General features: G+C 37.6%; 1 protein-coding gene and 1 long non-coding RNA gene across 3 annotated transcripts; one reads left to right on the top strand and one right to left on the bottom strand.

The window, feature by feature from the left end:
• Window positions 1-6968: 6968 nt before the first annotated feature.
• On the bottom strand, window positions 6969-8584 carry LOC122148200. Its single transcript, XR_006162182.1, has 2 exons — window positions 7865-8584; window positions 6969-7190 (listed from the first exon to the last, which is right to left on the bottom strand). It is a non-coding gene; the product is annotated as an uncharacterized LOC122148200 (long non-coding RNA).
• Window positions 8585-8735: 151 nt separating this feature from the next.
• LOC109107266 (orthodenticle homeobox 2b) lies at window positions 8736-13877 on the top strand. 2 transcript variants are annotated; one of them, XM_042774382.1, is made up of 4 exons: window positions 8736-8866; window positions 10873-11107; window positions 11786-11937; window positions 12151-13877. In XM_042774382.1, the coding sequence occupies exons 2-4, from the start codon at window positions 11011-11013 to the stop codon at window positions 12772-12774; spliced, it is 873 nt and encodes a 290-aa protein (XP_042630316.1). In that variant the 5' UTR covers window positions 8736-8866; window positions 10873-11010; the 3' UTR covers window positions 12775-13877. The 2 variants fall into 2 exon arrangements, with proteins under 2 accessions (XP_042630316.1, XP_018976087.1); XM_019120542.2 differs by lacking the exon at window positions 8736-8866 and adding an exon at window positions 8912-9061.
• The last annotated feature ends 2271 nt before the right edge of the window (window positions 13878-16148 follow it).

Raw genomic sequence — 16148 nt, 5'->3', positions numbered from 1 at the left:
CACCCTGTGTTACAACCATCCGTGTTAGAAAATACTCTTGTATATCTGTAGAATTTGTGCTACATAAAGCACTAGAAAAATGGAGTTCTATTATGATATTAGTTCAACCATGAATAACATTTTTGCCATCACTTACTCTTACATTGTTCCAAACCTGTATGACTTTTCTATCTTTCGTGGAAGACAAGATATTTTGGAAAATGCAGGTTCAGTGTTGTTTTTGATAACACCATTGACTTTCATTGTAGGACAAAAACAGTTAAAACAGTTAAAAAAATTTTTTTTTGTGTTCTGCAGCAAAAAGGAAGTCCTCCAGGTTTAAGAGAGGAAATAATGACAGACTTGTAATTTCAAAGTGAACTTTTCAATTTAAATATGCATTAGTTTTAGCATGAGAGTAAACACAAATATTTTTAAGGAACAATTTATAGAACTTTTAGACAAAATCTCTAAAATAATAATAATAATAATAATAATAATAATCTCAAAAAAAATGTTGTCTATACTATAACAACATATAAGCTATTCTTTCATTTACTTTTTTGGTTAAATATGATACAGTATGCTTGAGACTTCATTTGGACCTGTCAACACTTGTGCCAAAAAGATCTAAAAGTTTAAGTTAGTAGGTGGTAACAAGTTCCAGTAAAGAGTAAAACTGAGTGGTGCAGTACTCTGACTTCACAGTCATCCAGTCAAATGCACCACACTAAAGCGTCAGGCACAATGTGCTGAGCTTATGGAGTGATCAGTCAGTCCCACACACTACAGAGGTTGCTCTGATGGGGCGAATCAGTTTGGGCTTGAGCCATACAGTTGGGTGGGGGTTGGAAGTAGGGGGGTGGCGGGGTTGTGTTGGCAAGGTGAGGTTGCGAGGCTCCAGTTGGTCCACTGACTGATGGGCAGAGGGGGGGACATAGCCAGTCTGGCCTGGGCAAGGAGGAGAGGCTGGTGGGAATGGCGGAGGGGTGCTGGACCCTGGCCCAGAGTGGTGACTGCCTGTCTGTCCAGGCGCTGGGCCACTCCAGCCTGCTCCCCAGGCTCCTACCCCTGAGTGGGCATTTCAAAGGGATATGCCTGCCCTCTCTCTTTCAATCACACTTTTGCCCTTGCTCTCTCTCTCCTTTCCCTTGCTCTTTCTTCATCTTTATCTCCGACTTGTTCGCTCTTCCTACCACTCTTGCATATCTGACTTCTCTCTCAGTCATTTAAAATGACATTCATTTCCATGTCTTTTCCTGTGCAGTAACCTTTCCGATCTGTTTGATTTTGACCGATTCATCAGACTCTGACCAATCGCACTGTGGGGCAGAAAGCTAGAAAGAGAGCAGTGTGGAAGGGAGAGGAGGAGGGATGGAGTTGTACGGCTACACTGGACCCATCTGCCCGATGTCTTCCCCTGCTGCGGAGCATGATGTTGCTCCATGACTCGATGGCTCCACCATGGTGCTGACCATTATGCTGCTGCTTTATTGAACTGTGCCCCAGAAGCTCCACAGCAGAGACCACATTGATTTCAAAGCAACTGAGCTGTTCTTCCCTTCGCCACATTTGTTGTTTTATATGTTTATGACTCCATATGAGTCACATTAGGTTTTGAGAATCATGGTAAAATTATACAATATCATTTTTATTAATAGACTATGTTTATTACACAAAATCCACTTTGGTTTAATGATAAAATAAAAACAAAACATATAATAAGTGTTTGTTTGTTTGTTTGTTTGTTTGTTTGTTTGATTTCAAACACACTTATTAAAAGAAGATAATATTATTTGATTGCATTGTATTAAAATAGTTTAATAGTATTATTTTAAAATGTGCATTTGATCATGTATTATTTTTTAAGCATGAATAACTGTTTTGTTTCCTCCCCATTGCTTGGTAAATAAATAAATAAAAGTACAAAATACACTTTCAGATTGTAAATGATTTCTTATGCATTTTTTTATGCAAAATGAAGATTTTTTATATGTAATTTAGTGCAAGTATTGGTTGCAATCATATCAGCATCATAATATCACATCATTAAAAATGTTCATTAGGTTGCATTTTATTTTAAGGTCAAATTCTCACTGTTAACTATGACTTCTGCCTCAGTAAACTCCTATTTTGCTGCTTATTAACAGTTAGTAAAATATTTTTTCAATCAGCACAAAGAATGTTGATTTATAATTTTGATAGCATTTTACGTTACCATTTAGAGAAGTTTGAAAGACTTGTTATGGTGTTTGTTATTTGTCGGTAAGTCTACACAAATACTTAAAGCATTGCGAATTCAAAGCATTGCTCAGTCTAAGCAAAAAATGTATAATTCCAAAAAAAATGATTAGTTTGCATTCTAGCTTTCAAGAGAAACACTCATTCTGCAAAGGGCATTAAAGCGACAGTAAATACATCAGGCTGCAGTTGATTTGATCACTCTATTTTTCTGTTGAGCTTCTGTCAGTTCCTGAGCTACCTATCCACCACCTCCCATGCCAGCAATTAATGTGACTGCTCCACACCCTCTGTCCGCTCCTCGTCTCCCACCTGGCATTTTCCGGGCAGTAGGTCTAGTGAAATTCCTGCATCCCTATTGCCAGCCGCAAGGCGGTAACCACTCGGGTTTCTGAGAGTGTTCCCACCCCCAGCACACACACACACACAAACACACACAGCCTGTCTTGTCCCAGTCTGTAACTCTGGCAGACTCTACATTCTTTTCAGCAGTATTGATTCCCCATGGAAACCAGGAGAGCGGCGAGTGGTGACCTTTCATGTTAATGTCGAAAATAAACACTTTTTCAGTATACAACAACACATCAAATGCTTCCTCAGAAAAATCTGTCAGTATAAATGTCTACAATATAAATGACACTACAGTATATCAGTGCAGTCGAATAAAATGAAATATAAATACCTTTCTTTTTTTAGAAATATATAGGAGGAGTCATAGTGTGTTCTTTTCAGTAGTTTACCATATATTTAAGTCAAAACAACAAAATGCAGTCTAATTAAAATTTTAAAAAGAGGGTAAGATATGTAGACTGCATCCTGCATCATTCCTCTCAGAAAGCATTCTAGATGGTGAATGTTTGGAGGAAGAGCAGCCAGAACCGAAGCATTGTTTTATCACTGGAACAGGAGATTTAGGGGACAGTTTTTGAACTTATAAGCAAGTACACAAGCACACACACAAGATGGGTCTTGTGTTTACACTCCTAATTGGAGGGGAGGGTTCCAGTTGACAGACAAGCCCTTAGAGATATACAATTGGAGAAAAAAAAAACAGCTGCCAGCCTGTGGCTGGAAGGGTAGCTGACTACAGGCTGGAGCCGGGACAAGAACATGACAGGAACGTGATGAGAACGTAATGGAAACATCCAACTGACAGAATTATGAGAGTCCCAACAGACATCCTCCACTATTCCAAAAGAGGTATGAACAGTTAAGAGGGACTAGCACTAAAAAAGAAAAGAGTGTAAGTTTTTCAGAAGAAGATTAAAATAAATATTTGCAGAAAACATGAAGAAATATTTTTGTGCAAGAGCATTAAAAATAGAAAAAGGGGAGAGAGATGTGTGTGAACTGGCAGTGTATAAGACAGCAAGACGGTACAATTTGGAGTCTGAGTACTGGTGCATGAACAAGAGTGCCAGAATGTCACTCAAAACAAAGTGGGGTTTGGACGGGGCACAAGCAAGGAATGCTCACCCCATATGGGGGCTCGTCCTCAACTCACATGCCTTTCAAACTGGGTGCAGGGTTAATTATATCACATAATTAAAGACTCAGTAATGTTAATGTGCATATTTGAGGATGGGTGCTCACAATTTGACTAGGGGACAAAATAACACAAATAATTGTTATATCACTTCTTAAAGCAATACATCACCCGAATGTGAAAATCCTGAAAACGTTAACACTTTTTGCGCAATATACAGAGAAATTCAGGGTGATCGGAAACAACGTTAGAAAAAAAAAATGAAATATTTTCCAAAATATCTTCATTTGTGTTCCACAGAAGAACATAAGTCATGTCACAATGGTGAGTAAATGATGACAATTTAAATTTTTGAAGGTTAATTATCTGTTTATTTAGACTACTTCTGTCACAAACCCATAATAAGCCAACGTTTGTATTGCAAGTTTCAATAAGAGATTATTTTAATGGATAACTTATGATCATTGATCCTTTCATGTCCATGTTAACCCTGCCTGTAACACTGTGAGTCTAAAAGTGATGCATAAACAGACACACCTTTACCTGGAAGGCAAGATAGAAAGGAAAAAAGGGCCACAAACATAAATAGCCGTTGCTTGTGCCTGTTTGGTGAATTTATTATGGGGATTTCACAGCCAACCTCGCAATAGAACATTTCCTAAATGTGATCTTAGGGCCTTGCAGACTACAAGAAAGACATCCAAGCATTTAGCACATAATGCCTGAATAAATCCGACCCTCTCTGTTCCTGTGCCTTTGAACTCTGAGAGAGGCGAGAGAAGTAAAGCCCACACTGAAGGGCAGGTTCCACCGTACACCAAGCAATTTTTGCTTTTCTCAACTAGATCTGTATAATAAAGACATTGTGTGTTATCGTTATTCATTTGGAAAAGTGAATTTGACACAATTGCACTGCAAGTTCTTTGAAGATCTGAGTTTGTAGATCTTTCACCAAGTTCACCTTGAGGGTCTTTTGTATTGTGTGTGTGTGTGTGTGTGTGTGTGAGAGAGAGAGAGAGAGAGAGAGAGAGAGAGAGAGAGAGAGAGAGAGAGAGAGAGAGAGAGAGAGAGAGAGAGAGAGAGAGAGCATAGACAGAAAAGCATGTTTATGCATGACTGAAAAAACGTTTAGGGTCCCCTTGTGTGTACTTGTTTGTCCTTGTCAGTATGGTGGAGGGCTTACTTTGCCTCATATTGATGACTTGAAGGAAAGAATCATTTTTAATTGAATCCATTTGTTTGCCGCTTGGCCCCTGTGTAAACAGCAGACAAACAATTACAGTAGTGATTAATAACCGTTAAATATTTTCAGAGGATACTAAATGAATCATGCATATGCACAGAATCCGAAACTTGGTTTCGTGGATTTTTCTGCTCTAGTTGGAGGTTATAAAGTGTGTTTATATTCAACAAACATTAAAAACTTCAAGTGTATATTTTATGGAAAATAAATTCGTATGCAGTATTTTAATTATTGTAAACACATTTATACGCTCAATATTGTTGCAGTGTGAGTAACTGTACTAAGGAATTTTTGTGCTTTCTCTCTCTCTCTCTCTCTCTCTCTCTCTCTCTCTCTCTCTCTCTCTTTATCCCAAGTCTATTTCTGAATGTAGATCGCTGTAACCTCAGTGATCTCTTGAAATGTACTGTGCAATCATTGTCCGTTTCTCCTCACCCTTCCATTCTGACATCCTTATTTTCTCGGACCGTGACGCGTAACATTTAACCCCATTTAAGTTTCCTGTACCTTGCGGGAAGATGTGGATCACGGGAAATTATGAATGTCAATAAAGATCAAACAAGCTCTTTTATTCATAGTAATTACTTTGTGCAAATACACCTTCACGTTCAAGTGTGCCCCTCATCAAAAATGACTCTGTTATCGCATTTAAACACTGTCACAATTATGTCAAATCAGAGAAACATTTAGGAAAATTTTACAGCAAGTTCATTTCTAATGTATCATGCTAAATTACGTCCATTCAGCCTTGTCGGATTTTAATCTAATCTCTATATTTAGAACCTTTATTGGCCTGTGTAACACCGGAAGATTCAGTCATGTCAAACATTAATTTAAATGAATCAACAAAGTCCTTTTTTATCAATCAAACAATTTCAGAGTAAGTGCAACATGCTGTCATAATTGAAAAAACACTAAAGATGTTCCAATCTTCAGCTTAAAAAAAAAACTGAAGAAACTGATCCTTTCCTACTGTTCTCCTCCAAACATTCACATAAGATAACATCCACTTTGCTGTTGCCCACCAGGGGAGACAAAAAGAAAGATTAGTATTTTAATGGTTTTCAGGCAGATTTATAAATACTGTTTTTTGTTTTTTTGTAGAAGTAATATTTATACTCAATCATAATAATAATAATAATAATAATAATAATAATAATAATAATAATAATAATAATAATAATAATGGATCATTGTTATAAATAATAAAATAACAACCATTATATTTTATATAATTTAAATAATATTTATTTAAATATTGATGTTGTGGACAGTGTATTTTTCTTTGTCTGTTTTAATGGGGTAATTGTAAATTTAAGGTTCGGTCATAAAAACACGAAAGTCGTAATAAATTAATAGATATTGTTACATGCTCAGCATTAGAACCCAAATAAACGTTTAATATTGCAACTCGCCATTCAGCCAAAGTGAAGATTAAAGGGAAGGGTGTCATTTAGTGGGACTGCGCTGTCGTGGCCACAGGCGCGAACACGCATTGCTCTTTTTCACTTTGACAAACCACAGTTCCTTTAAAGATGAGAGTTCCCTCCGGACGCGGGGCGTTTAGAATTTGATAAATAATTTAGCAGTTTAAACAGCGAGAGGCAACGCTGGGCGAGATCCCAGAGATAAACGCACGCGGGATGATGGTGGGTGAAACAGCGTTTATTTGTCATAGCTGTGACTTGCGTGTTACTAAATAAATTACACAGCGCGTTAATATAATGTGGAACACGCGCTCCCGTATTCTACCGTCTAAAAATCTGCAGATAGGAACTTTTCAAGTGTTTTTAATGTCCGATCTGATTTAAATCTTAAACGAAGAACCGCAAAACTCCATCACAGGCTATGTCCATGTTTTTTAAATTGCTTATTTAGATGTTCTCGCAGTCCTACAAACACATTTATCATTTTGGTTCATCCTTGACATGCAGCGACCTGCAGTTTTCTCCAAAATGTGATACTTGGGCTCAGGCGAATGAGTTCAGAGGAGGCACTGCGTTGGAAGATTCATTTTTAATTCACTTTAATTCGAACACAAAGAATTCCAAAAGCGCTTGCAGTGAAAGACATTGTTTATAGATTTTCAAACAGTACGTGGCAGGTGGAAGTGGGGAAATATTAAATCACCAGAATAATGCTGTCTGTCATCATCTCCAGAGCATTCCACAATAGCAGGTGCACAACTGAAGCTTTCCATCCTGTCTGGAAGTGTAAAAGTTTTTTTTTTTTTTCCTGCATCTGTAACCCAAAGAAAGATTACACTTGATTAATGGGACGCTGTTCCTAGATCTATATAATATGAGATAACCTGTTATAGGCCTAGACTACTTTTTTAGATAGATAGATTCTAACTGGAACGAAACAATAGAAACTTTGTATTAGTTGTGTTTTTAAATTAGCTCTGCGTTTACGTTCAAAACGGCATCATCAAATAAGTACTCTAAAAAGAATAGAATTGATAGAATCCAGCCATCATGACGTCAAATTATTATTATTATTACTCTAGTTGTTGTTGTTTGTATAATTAATTAGCAGTGTAGAAAGCAGGAATATATCATAATCTTAACTTAAATATAATAATAATGCGTCAACATTTGTTATAGTTACGCTTTAGTAATATCTATCAAAATGTCACAATGTTATGTTTAAACAGAAAATGACTAGAACGTACTGATCCTATGACAGTTTTGGATTGGAAATTCTAGTTTGCCATAATAAGAATTAAACCTGATCATGATGATGACGAACAAAAACAACAACAATAGCAGTAGTAGTAGTAGTAATAGGATATATTCATAAATTATTTTATTTAGAAAACGCTGCATTTCATTTAAACATATATGTGCTGGATTCAATTAAACAAAAAGAAACTTGCACCAAATAACAATGATCTTTGTTAATATATTGCTCACCATTGTTAATTTGTCCGTGTATCTCGAGTCACCGGGCGCTTGTCAGGTTCTCCTCTTCTCGGGATCTCTTAAAATGTGTAGACTTAAGCTGTTATGATACAGCCGGCTTTCCTCCCACACAGATGAATCCCGATAGACATGTCTCGAAGTGGATATTGGCAACACGTTGTTTTTAACATTTTTTAAAAGGTACACAATTCACCTCCTCGTTGCGCTTCTCCACACTGGTTTCACGTGTATTCTACATGCCTTATAAAAGGCCTTAATCTAGCCCCATGGCAATGCGACGCACTCATCTCTTGATGCATTTGGATACATCAGCTTGTGCACTTGCAGTTTGAGCGTCATGTGGACGAGAGGACAGTTTTAAGGAATTAAGTCCCCGTAAATCCCTCCAGCTACGCAACAGAAATGCAAGAGGTCTGCGTGGATTCAAGCGTCCGTATTCACCATTTGTTTAACCTCGGTTTTATAAGAATAAAAAAACTGAGTCTGTTGTTTTCACTCGTTATTAATAATCATGCTCGAGATAAGGCTATAAATTATACTAATATAGGCTATTGTTTCCTTTGAAACTTTTTGAAGTGGTAGAGATAGGCTACAAACTAACGCAGGCTCACTAAGGGCCTCCGCAGTTAAAAAAAAAAAAAAAAAGTAATTTCAAACAGATCAATCATGCAAATATATAAGAGCATTGTTTTTAAGATAGGAGTGTAAAAACTAAAAAAAATGCATTTTCTTTCCACTTTATTCATAGCACTATGTTTTAATGTTACAACAAAAAAAATGACATTCCTTTGATTTTCAGAGATGAGAATGTGCTCCGCTAGGGCCTCGTTCTCATTGGCTGCAGAGTTTGCATCAAAAAGTAGCTGTCGACATTTGTTTCCCTGCAAAGGGCCCTGAGAGAGAAACAGACTCCAGTCCTGAGCTCTTCATTGGCCAGCGCGCTGTACAAATCAGACTCCAGCAACTTCAACCCAAGAGCAGCGAATCATAACCGTATGTGCTTTAATCTCTCTAACCATTTTATCCATCCTTCGCGTTTAGCTGTAGAGGCTTCATCATAACTCATTTGCTTCACGGTTTGATGAAAAGGATTTTATCTTGATGTCTTCAATATTTTTGTAACCATAGACGTATGTTCGCTATTGGACATAAAACTTTAACGGACTTCGAATTGAATCCAGTTATTCAGTAAGTAGCCCGCCTTATGTAGTCATGTGCAATATATTTTTCTGCATTAAGATTTTGCAAACAATGCCATTATTATTATTATTGTCGTAGTCGTTATTGTATAATATAAATTAATCATCTTTTTATGTCTCAAACGTTCTCTTGATGCTTGTATTTTGAGAACGCCAAACAATCAACCTATGTGTTTAACTTGGTCCTTAAAAAAAAGCCTATCGATATTTATTGATACACATCTTGACTTGTGGCAGTACACCGTTTCACATTTTTTATTTTACAATTTTTTAATTTAAATCCACGGCTACTACTGACTGGTTTTCTCGCTCTTTTTATTCGTTTGGGTGCAAACTGATAAATAATGAGAGAACAAATAGCGACATAATTCGGCACACTGCTCTTATTGCTGATGAGAATATGAATACAAATAAACAAGAAGTAGCTTACATAACATGCATTTTATATTTTGTCGTTGCATACCGCTTGATATATTTTCCCCTTTCTTGTACAAGTAGAAATCAGAAGCTTATAGTCTCAGTAGCCCTACTTATTTTTTAATTTCAATAGTTTGTTCTGTATCATGTCAGAGACACCGTTGCATTGAATGTCTGTGTCTGTGTGTGCGCGAGCGCGCGCGCGCGTGGTTTTTATTGTACTCATGCACAGAATCAATGAGGCCAAACGTTCAGCTGAAGAGGTAGCGTCCAATAATTAGGGGAGCGCGTGCCACACGGATTATCTCGTTAATTTATCAACAACAACATTTATCATAATTAATTCTTGGATGAGGTAATTACTATTGAGCGGCTGCGCAACTGGTAGACGAGGACTGTTTTAAGTGACAGATTGAGGGGCGAAACCGTTGGATTAAAAAAAGAAAAGAAAAAAAAACTTTTTTTTTTTTTTTGCACAAGGCTGAATTTTTTTGTATAATAATGTCGTCATTTATTGAGACAGGATTGTGGTTTGGATGATGCTGAACTTCTGTTAATTTGGAGTTTTGTTTGTTGACCCTTAGCCTATTATAAGACACTTTTTTACGTTTCATTTGAACCCAAAAATTGATTAGCTAATAGCCTAATCTGCACGTTTCAGTCCAATTATTTTGAAATTCTAATAGCTAAACTAATGAAATTAACTAATGACACTACGTCAGCAATCTATCTAGTGTCAAAATGTTTAATGGAACATCTAAAAGATGAAAGTTGAGCTGTTTGCTCTTTTCAGAAGCCTATAGAAATATCGGATGCCATTTCTGTAAAATACTAAAGCACGTAATTATAAGTTTATAGCTACTCTTCTGACTGATTTGAGTGGGGAAAGGAGGTGGTTACTTTTGTCATTGTTACTTTGTCTCTCGTCAATGGAGCTTTTGTTATTAGCATTAGTTATCAGGCTAACAGTGGCCTTTGTTTCCACCAATAGCTCCCAATCAGTGCTCTTATGCCTGAGACAATTAGCCGGGTTCCCATGCAAATTGTGTTTCTGGCTTGTGTGCACATTTGAACGACTGAGTTTTGTCCTTGTGAAGACTTGTTGCAATTAATAGATGTTACTTTTTTGGGTTGGTGGGGAGAGAGGAGGAAGGGGAGGGACGGGGGGCGTTTGTCAAGATGAGCTTCGTTCATCTCAAGAGGACAGCTGGAGGTCTGGAGCGGCTTTAAGAGCACGTCTTGGTGTGGACATGCTTTATTCGCCTATAAGTCATCGCAGCTAGAGGAACCCAGTTTCTATCTAATGACAGACGTTGAAACAACAACCTCCGTCGTTGCAATTAAGTAAACGTCTCCATTTATCTTTGTTATTTTTGAAAACAGGGTTTTTGGTTTCACCTCCACCGCTGAAGACGTTAACAAGCTAGAAGCAGAGATAAAACTAAGGAAAAGTGACTGAAGGGGCCGGTGTTCAGCCTTCCGAATTTTCTCCAACTTTAACCCCCCACAACCATCTTTAGCATGATGTCGTATCTCAAGCAACCACCTTACACGGTCAACGGGCTAAGTTTAACTACCTCCGGTATGGACCTTCTGCACCCTTCCGTTGGATACCCAGGTGAGAGACAATCTTCCGAATTAATCATTTAATGTAATAGATGGTTGAAATGAATGCACACAAGGATATATTGAGTTGTCATTTATGGATCCAGGACTATGTTGGCTAGTTACATTTTTGCACGTATGTGCTTAAATGTAAATAGTAGCTAGGCCTAACTATTTGATTTGCTAGTTTTATATGCTTTCTAGTCTTATAATTAAACTTCCACTCGAGGCTTCTTGAGATGCAAGTTATTCAGCGGTTATGTGTAGCTGATGCATAATTAAATTGTAGAGTTATGAAGCAGTAATGAATTTTGAACCATTCTGTTTTTTGAAATCCAATCTCACACAATACAATTTGTATGCCTTATAAGTTTAAAAACATACACCAGTTGTTGGTTAATTAAAATAAAAATGCAGGCTATCTATTATTCTGAAATATTTAGTAGGCCTATGTTGTTTTTATTTCACTATACATCAAAAGGGGAAAAAAAAGTTTAAAAGTATTAAAATGTTTTATTAAAAAATAAAACAAATTATGCCAAATGTTTTATTAATATATTTACGCTTATCGTTTTATATATTAATATTTTGGTATCATATATTAATATTTATAACCCGCTTTTAAAATAAATCTATGCATGAAAGGTTTTCGGATGGACAACCTTGTGATAAATATGTTTATTTAAAACAGCGACTCCTCGAAAGCAGAGGCGGGAAAGGACAACATTTACTAGAGCGCAACTAGATGTGCTGGAGGCTTTATTCGCGAAAACGCGCTACCCGGATATTTTCATGAGAGAGGAGGTGGCCTTGAAAATCAACTTACCGGAGTCCCGTGTACAGGTACGTATCATTCAAGTCATGCAAGAGTTTTCAAAATAAAACATCTAAAAAACCATAGATATCTTTATGAACTGAGAGGCGCACTAATATACTACCTATGATGATAGTAACTATCATTATAATGGTTGTCATTTCTTATTTTGCGCAAAGACAGAACACAGACAATATTATTACGCAGACAAATATTAATAAACCCTGTTTTTACGACGTCAGGTTTGGTTCAAAAACCGAAGGGCAAAGTGTCGTCAGCAGCAGCAGCAACAACAAAACGGAGGCCAGAACAAAGTGCGACCTGCCAAAAAGAAGAGCTCTCCAGCGCGGGAGGCCAGTTCTGAGAGCGGGGCGAGTGGCCAGTTCACCCCGCCCTCCAGCACTTCAGTCCCGGCCATCTCCACCACAACCGCGCCGGTTTCCATTTGGAGCCCGGCCTCCATCTCGCCGCTGTCAGACCCACTCTCTACCTCCTCCTCCTCCTGCATGCAGCGATCCTACCCCATGACCTACACTCAAGCGTCTGGATACAGCCAGGGCTACGCTGGTTCCACATCCTACTTTGGGGGCATGGACTGCGGCTCTTACTTGACACCCATGCACCATCAGCTGACCGGGCCAGGATCCACTTTGAGCCCCATGAGCAGCAATGCCGTCACCAGTCACCTGAACCAGTCTCCCGCGTCTCTTCCCACGCAAGGTTACGGTGCCTCGGGGCTCGGCTTCAACTCCACCGCGGATTGCTTGGATTATAAGGACCAAGCGTCCTCGTGGAAACTGAACTTCAATGCTGACTGCTTGGATTACAAAGATCAGACTTCCTCCTGGAAATTCCAGGTGTTGTGAAACTAACAAAACGTCTGCCATTCTGTCCAATCAACACACTAAAAGACCATAAAATAAACGTTGTAGACCAGCCATCCTTCCAAAAACAGAAGTGTTCCGTGACACGCGAACTCTCCGAGATGGATGGGTTGCATTGTGCCCGACAGCGCTTTTGAAGTTTTGTCTTTGACATGAAATATCTAGGCCTATTTGAGCTACATACACCCCTTGTGGCCTGCAAAGTAGTATTTGAGGGGTCGTGAATGCGTATAAACATAGGCCATTTGACCACAACCTGTTGTTTAAGGTACAGGGAATCAAAGTGAATTTGTAATAAGTTAGGTCAAAGCCACGGAACAAATCCTTACACAAGAAAAGAGGAGGGGAAAAAACTACATGGCAAAAGGAGCCAATCTTTTGGTTAAGTGCTTGGAATGGGCAGGCTTTCTCTAAGCCTCTTACAGCACGCCGACCTATTTCAGTGTTGGCAAGACGAGAGACACTTCCATCAGGAGGATGATAGAGAGGATGTGTGTGAGTGCGTGCGTGTGTGTATGTGTGTGTGTGTGTGTGTGTGTGTGTGTGCGCTGAACGCCTCCATGGCGACCTGGATGCACTACTTTATTTAAGAAAATGTGTTTATAAGGAATCAATATGTAGTTTTTAAAAGACAATCAATGTGTGTCTTATATAAATGGTACATTTGTGTTTTTTTTTATCTGTGCTAGCCTTCGAAACTGTGATCTGTTGTAACTGTATGCAATTTGTGAGCTCCGTCGCATCTGCGAAGACTCGGCTGTGATTTGAATAGTTTTTAAACTTTTTTTTTCTTTAAGGAAACACGACGGTAAATAATACTAGTCACATGATTACTATTGGATTCATTTCAAGAGACAAACAATCTCAAAAATACAGGGACTGGAGAGAATGTGTAAGAAAGAAACTGTCTGTCCCCTTTCACTGATCTCCATTGGTCATAACTGATATACCACCCACGTGGATCTTAAACTTGTCTGGAGTGGTAATGTGGTCCCGCCACAGAAATATTAATAAACTATTTCAAATGTGACACCATATTTAAAGTTATTAAGTCTGGACGAGTTATTAAAATTCATTATGAATTATGTGTGTGCTTGTGTTTTAATAGTTTAGCTGCAATAGACTGAAATGCAGAGGCTAATAAAAAGGTAATTATGACGGAAAGGCCCGATTTATGAGAAGAAAGAAAAAAGACAGTTTTAATCAATCTTCTTGTGCGACAATGATGATGTAGGTTTTCAAGAAACAAATGGCAAATGGAATGTATAGCCTACGTTTAAACAGTTTATTTATCAGATTGATAGTAGGCTAATCATTTAAAAGCGCTCTAAATGTGAATTTATCCCAATTTAAAAACGAAATAGTGTCCCTTTCCTTTGGAGGAATGAAAACACGAAACTCCGTGCATATCCACATTAAATATTAACAGCATTCTCCTGCTTGACTGATTCACAAGAAATTGCCCACCTCAACTCAACGTTGTAATCCAATCATTTTTTAATAAAATATGCGTCAACAAGTGGTTTATAAAGGGTCATGCTTTGATAAAGTATAGACCCACTCAGAAGCTTAAATTAAAGGTTAAACTTGAAAAGCACTGGCTTGTATGAGTCCTGTAATTTGGCTATTAAACATCGGGACACTTAAAGTAGCCTAAATGTATCTTTGGAACTGCAAGGCATGAGCAAATTTTAATTATTTCTTATTTTCCCCGCCGGGTTTCCGGCCCTTTCGTTTTAAGAGACATGGCACCAGGAATGCGCGGCTTGGGAAAGTCGCGCTAATCCGCGCCTCAAAGACCAGTTAATCCCAATATTTCACTGGCGGGGTTTCTTTAGGGCAGAAGGCAATTCAAACGTAACTCAAAGCCTACTTTAAAGACCGCCTTTTCTGAATGCAGAACCGCACCATTTTGCTCTGTATTGCAACAACGGAAGGCATTTCACAATAGAAAAGTGTAGTGTGTGTGTGTGTTTTCATGTCGTAACAATTATACAAACGTTAAAATAATAGGCTACTGTGTACTTATGACACGAATTAAAAAAAAAATACATTAAAAATTAACATACAGTGCCCTACTAAAAAAAATAGCCTATTGATTTAAAGAGGCATACAATAAATTACAAATTCAATACTTTAATTCCAAATTTGATTTAAACAGCTGAGGACATAGCTAAACCCCGGAGTCCTCTGTGGCTGAATGGAAAACTTTCACAAAGAGTCCCCTCGGTAAAGGAGGGGTGGAGAGCGAATTGAGGACTTTCGCGTCGGGTCCTGGAATAATTCTATTTTAGGGGCCTGACTTGAGCGACATCTCATAATTACACTAGTTCACTTGGAGGCAGGGAGTCAGAATCGAATCTTTGAATTCTTCCACCATAATTGCGAGCAGTGGAACATTCAATTATCGTCCTTGACATTGCCAAATAATCTCCTTTTCATTCACATCACTAAAGACAATTAAAAGAATGGTGCGAAATGATCAAAACATTTATAGCAATATTAAACCATTTTCAAATGAATTTGGAACGAAATGGAGCTTAATTAATGCTCTATGTTCGAAACTTGCCCAGAATTCATTTTCAGAGATATATTTTCTTAAATAGCTTCTCATCTGCTTCCCATGATTTTTTAAATGTATTTTTTTTTACACAGACTGTCAAAGAACGCGATAAAGAAAAACAAACAAAAATGTATATGCAGTTGATGTGTTACACACAACACAGTATAAAGATGTGACATATCAGACAAATAAAACAAGCACTGCAGCGAAGACGAAAACAACAACCTAGAGAATAACATTTAGTAAACTAAATAAAACTACTACGCGTAAAATGTCGTAATATCTGCCCGATCTGGTTTTTAAACTCTTCGTTAGGAAAACTAACACTAAACTAAATTGTTTTACAAACACATTTGAAAGGATTCTTATAGATCATTGTTCGTTAATTCATTATTTATGTATTTCAAATATTATTTTAACTATAACCTATTCTGTAGAAAAAAATATTTGAAGCAGCTCCATTTTCATTCTATCTTTTGAACATCGTGTAAATGAAAATGTTTATGTGTTTACATTTATTTTCTTTGTTTTTACACCTAACGATTAAAGGCCATGGCCATTATTTTTCTCTCTGGACCATGAAGGAACGACTGATGTTATCCAGGCTGTCAAATAAAATAAAAAAATTAAAATGAAATAAATAACGGATGATTTTGACTTCTAAAATGACCTTGACCAGACCTCGAATACAGTATATTTTTTAACACGTGTCGCCTGTTTTGTTTGATGCACAGTACAAGATGGTCCAACAATATGTTTTTCATAACAACTTAAAAAATATCTGAATCATCTT

The sequence above is a fragment of the Cyprinus carpio genome, chromosome A17, assembly GCF_018340385.1.
Source record: "Cyprinus carpio isolate SPL01 chromosome A17, ASM1834038v1, whole genome shotgun sequence".
Lineage (NCBI taxonomy): Eukaryota > Metazoa > Chordata > Actinopteri > Cypriniformes > Cyprinidae > Cyprinus > Cyprinus carpio.
This window is presented reverse-complemented; position numbering and strand designations above follow the sequence as displayed.

What these genes read in the sequence shown, in the direction of transcription:
- LOC109107266 (XM_042774382.1), top strand. Translation starts at nt 11,011, where the DNA reads ATGATGTCGTATCTCAAGCAACCACCTTACACGGTCAACGGGCTAAGT. An exon ending in CCCTTCCGTTGGATACCCAG is followed by an intron (nt 11,108 to 11,785) that starts GTGAGAGACAAT and finishes TATTTAAAACAG; the next exon opens with CGACTCCTCGAAAGCAGAGG. An exon ending in TACCGGAGTCCCGTGTACAG is followed by an intron (nt 11,938 to 12,150) that starts GTACGTATCATT and finishes TTACGACGTCAG; the next exon opens with GTTTGGTTCAAAAACCGAAG.